Below are 4,286 nucleotides of genomic sequence, written 5' to 3'. Positions count from 1 at the left end.
ATTAGAATATTACTTTACTGTATTTATGTCCACCGGGTTAGGGTTAGGGTTAGGGTTAGTTGAGTTTACAACATATTTTTTAGAACATTTTCAATATGTTAATACACAAATGAAAGACAACTCTGTACACTGACCTCTCCCCAGCGCAGTTTGGGCAGTGGGAACACACAGGATTTAACGCAAAAACAGGAAGTAAGAAAATAAGAAAATCCTTCGTTTTTTACAATTAAAAAAAAAGGAAAACAAATATTCATAGATGAGGATGGCTTTTTACACCCTAGGAACCAAAAATGAAAGCAAAAATAAAACAGAAATAATATATAACAGACATGTCAATTCAAAGAAAATTAGTTTTGAGAAGGTTCATAAAGAAAAATAAGAAAAATAAAATTAACTCTGCTACACTGTGAAATGATTTAATAACAGTCATTAACAATTTTTTTACATCAGCTAAAGTGGAACACATAGCATCAGTTATGAATGTCATTAAGTGTTATTACAGTGTCATTAATATCATCTCTTACCTCAAGTAAAGTGAAACAAGTAGCAGCAGCTATAAAGATGTCATCTCTAGTGTAATAAAGCTTAATGAAATCTTTATTGCTTGTCCTACTTGTTTTGCTTTATTTCAGGGAGTGGAAATATTAATAATAAATATTAAAGCTTTTGCTAGTGTAATAATTAAATCATTATGACTGCTATTATGACAAATTTATGTCAGATCATAATGTCTTGGTAAATAAGTTGTCATAACGACAACATTTTGAAAAATGTCAACTTTGTATTAAGTGTCATTATTTACCGAATGACACTTTATGACAACAGTCATAAATATTCATGAAGACTTAGTGATGTTCATGACAGGTGTTATGTCATGTTAACAGTGGCATGACAGTCTTATTCACCCCCTTCACATAAAGTGTTACCCAAAAACTTAATATAATTCGAATAATTAAGTGAACCTAATGCACTGTTTGTAGCATCCCAGTTGAAAAGATGGTCTCTCAAACTGATGTTTCACAATTCTTTATTCAACAGCCTTTGTATGTGAACACGCCGTAAGAGCTACAAAATATAAAAATAAAATACCATTAGTTACTCAAATGGTGTTGTTCTAACCTTTTCCTTAACATTTGAATCCTTGTCTTATGTGCTATAATTGTTTCACAATACATTTATTAAACTCCAAGATTCCTGCATCATACAATAAAATACAATGTATCTCAACTGTTGAAAGTTAACCAAATATTAGCACCATCTAGTGGCAAAACACAACCGTCACACCCAATAGAGAACTACACTTTTATTTACACATCAAAACACTCACCTTGTTCCCTCAACAAGTGCCAACTAACTGATTGTCTACACCTTAATTTGAACTACTCCTTAATTATCTCCTTTTCACTCCGACCTGTGCGCTTCACGTTACCACCTTGCCTTTTCAAGCCCTTTCAAAATAAAAGTGTCAGCTGCAAAACAACTACTACTTAGTTACACGAGGAAACAAAAATACTAATAAGGTTATTTACACTGTTTAATAACTAGGATCAATGGAAATGTTTGTGTGATTGAATTGTTTGGAACACATTCAAGATATTTTTTGAATGCTTTCAAAAGCATTTGATGATTAAAGGATCTGCTTCCCATTCTACTCTATAACCTCTAGAAAGCAGCAGTAATACTGCGGTCTGGTACTGACGGCTTCTGTTAGGAACATTCGGACCAATCGGATCATATGTGATCTGATTTTTTTTTTAACCTTTATTAATCATCCCTGATTTAATCAGTTTTCTCCATCTTTTGATCTCAGGAGTGTTCACCGTTCGCAGCTCACCTATTTGATGCTGAGGATCCCAGCACCCCGCTCCGGACCATCCCAGGACTCTGCCCCGACTACTGCTCCCAGTTCTGGAACCAGTGCCGCTCAATCATCCCATTCCTGTCAGATTACACACCTTTAAATCAGGCCAAAGATGATCAGAATCGTTTCTGCAAGCTTCTAGAGCTGGATGATGCTGATTATTGTTATCCTCACCTACTCAGCAATCATAAGCTGAACCAGAACCTGGGCAGGGTTCAGAAAGATTCTGATGGTTGTCTGCAACTATGTCTGGAAGAGGTGGCAAATGGTTTGAGGAACCCACTGGCTATGGTTCATGCCAATGACGGTACGCATCGGTTCTTTGTTGCAGAGCAGGTGGGACTGGTGTGGACTTACCTCCCTGACCGATCCAAGCTGGAGAAGCCATTTCTGAACATCACCAAGGCGGTGCTGACATCATCATGGGAGGGAGATGAGAGGGGCTTCCTTGGAATCACATTTCATCCCAAATACAAATACAATGGCAAACTGTATGTGTACTACTCAGTGGAGGTTGGCTTTGATGAGAGAATAAGGATAAGCGAGTTCAAGGTGTCAACCAATGACATGAATCTGGTGGACCACACGTCAGAACGGTAGGTATGGACTGACCTGCACTCCAGAGTGGAAAACATCTGAATTTTAATGTTTACAGAATAAAAGTATTACTGAACTGTTTCTCTAAAGGGTAATTCTGGAGATTGATGAGCCAGCATCCAATCATAATGGAGGGATGCTGCTCTTCGGAGATGATGGCTACCTGTACATTTTCACAGGAGACGGTGGAATGGCAGGAGATCCATTTGGAAAGCATGGGAATGCCCAGAACAAGCAAGTACACAATGGTGCAATGAAGCCATGCTTAAAGCTAAAGTTTGTAAAGTGTAACTCTGTAAATGTTCCAGGTCTGCCCTATTGGGTAAAGTTCTTCGAATTGATGTGGACAACAATGATAAAGGTCCGCTGTACAGAATCCCCTCAGACAACCCATTCATCCACGAGCCTGGTGCGCGCCCAGAGGTGTACGCTTACGGCGTCCGTAACATGTGGAGGTGCTCGGTGGACCGGGGAGATCCACATACTAAAGAGGGGAAGAGTCGGATCTTCTGCGGCGATGTCGGCCAGAACAAGTATGAAGAAGTTGACATCATCGAGAAAGGTTGTAACTATGGCTGGAGAGCGAAAGAGGGATTCTCCTGCTATGATAAGAAGCTGTGCACCAACAGCTCACTAAGTAAGAATGCTACATTACCCTGCTTTCAGATATATCTGCACTGTTGGCAGGATGGATTAGATAAGCTATAAAAATGTTTAACTCTCTAATGCAGCTGCAAATTGAGTCAAACTGACTCTCCATTCAACAGCAGAAAAAAATATTTGCAGCTGTTGATGTGCTTTTCAACAAGCTCAGTGTGAAGTCCATGTTGAAAATAGACTTCAACATATCTACAAAAACTCAAAAAGCAATAAGTCATTATCCAAAACTCTTATTTTGACCAAAGTGCACACAAAACTCCAGGTTAATATACACACAATGCTGTATTAATTGTGCTAGTCATGCTAACACTTATAATGATATGAAAAGTTAAACCATGGATGGTCTTAAAATCTTGCTTCTGCTCTGTCACATACAACGTGATGTAGTTTCCTCTCCTAATGTAAATAATTATTGGAATGACTTGCTGGTCTAATATCCTCTGGTGTTCCAGTTCTTGGAGAGATCTCCATCAGCAGGTCAAAGTTCAGATTGAGATCAGAAATGAGCCAGAATATTCTGATCAATTTATGAATCATTGGAAACCGTTAAGGAAAAATTAATGTACCCAGAAAATGTTGGTGTGAAAAGCTCTGACAGGTTTGTTCTGACAGAGTTTCAGCTTTGACTTCCACACTTCACATGTTCTATACTGAAAACACAGAAGAGGTGTGGCAATATGTTCAAAACAAACTGAGATTCTGTTTTTTAAAAGCTGCAACTCTGGACATATACTCCAGCTGGCAAAGCAGAAGCATAGTTGAAATAAAGACGCAACATAAACCATAAATTTCAGTCATGAGACTTTAGAAACCAAAGACCAACATAACAATCTATGTTTCATGTTCTTTTATTACTTTAGCTGTGCAGCATTTTGATCTGCTGCACAGATCAAAACATTATGCTACGGTTTATGTTTTTAAATGTGCAACAGCAATCATCTTGATTTGACTAACAGTCATGAGACTAGAAATTAGATTAGCCACAACAAAAACAGTCTCCAGACCATCTGTGGAGAGGAAAACATCCCCGCCAGTTCAGCCCGACGTCAGAGCATGATGCTCAAAGAAATGACCAGAAGACCCAAAGCGCCGCCTCAGGCTCAATAGGACTCATTTAGCAGGGTAAAGGTTAAACGTCAGAACTATGAACCAGGATGGGGTGGGTTAG

The 4,286-nt window shown here is 38.5% G+C and overlaps 1 protein-coding gene across 2 annotated transcripts in view; it reads left to right on the top strand.

Annotated features, from left to right (window-relative positions):
- Positions 1 to 4,286, top strand: part of hhipl1 (HHIP-like 1) — a 29,428-nt gene that overhangs the window by 2,695 nt on the left and 22,447 nt on the right. For both annotated transcript variants that reach the window (XM_016667406.1, XM_007544265.2), the window contains exons 2-4: positions 1,811 to 2,457; positions 2,549 to 2,692; positions 2,767 to 3,095. In XM_016667406.1, coding sequence (XP_016522892.1) covers positions 1,811 to 2,457; positions 2,549 to 2,692; positions 2,767 to 3,095 — 1,120 coding nt within the window. The remainder of the gene's footprint in view (positions 1 to 1,810; positions 2,458 to 2,548; positions 2,693 to 2,766; positions 3,096 to 4,286) is intronic.

The sequence above is a fragment of the Poecilia formosa genome, unplaced genomic scaffold (assembly GCF_000485575.1).
Source record: "Poecilia formosa unplaced genomic scaffold, Poecilia_formosa-5.1.2 Scaffold1064, whole genome shotgun sequence".
NCBI classification, from domain to species: domain Eukaryota; kingdom Metazoa; phylum Chordata; class Actinopteri; order Cyprinodontiformes; family Poeciliidae; genus Poecilia; species Poecilia formosa.
This window is presented reverse-complemented; position numbering and strand designations above follow the sequence as displayed.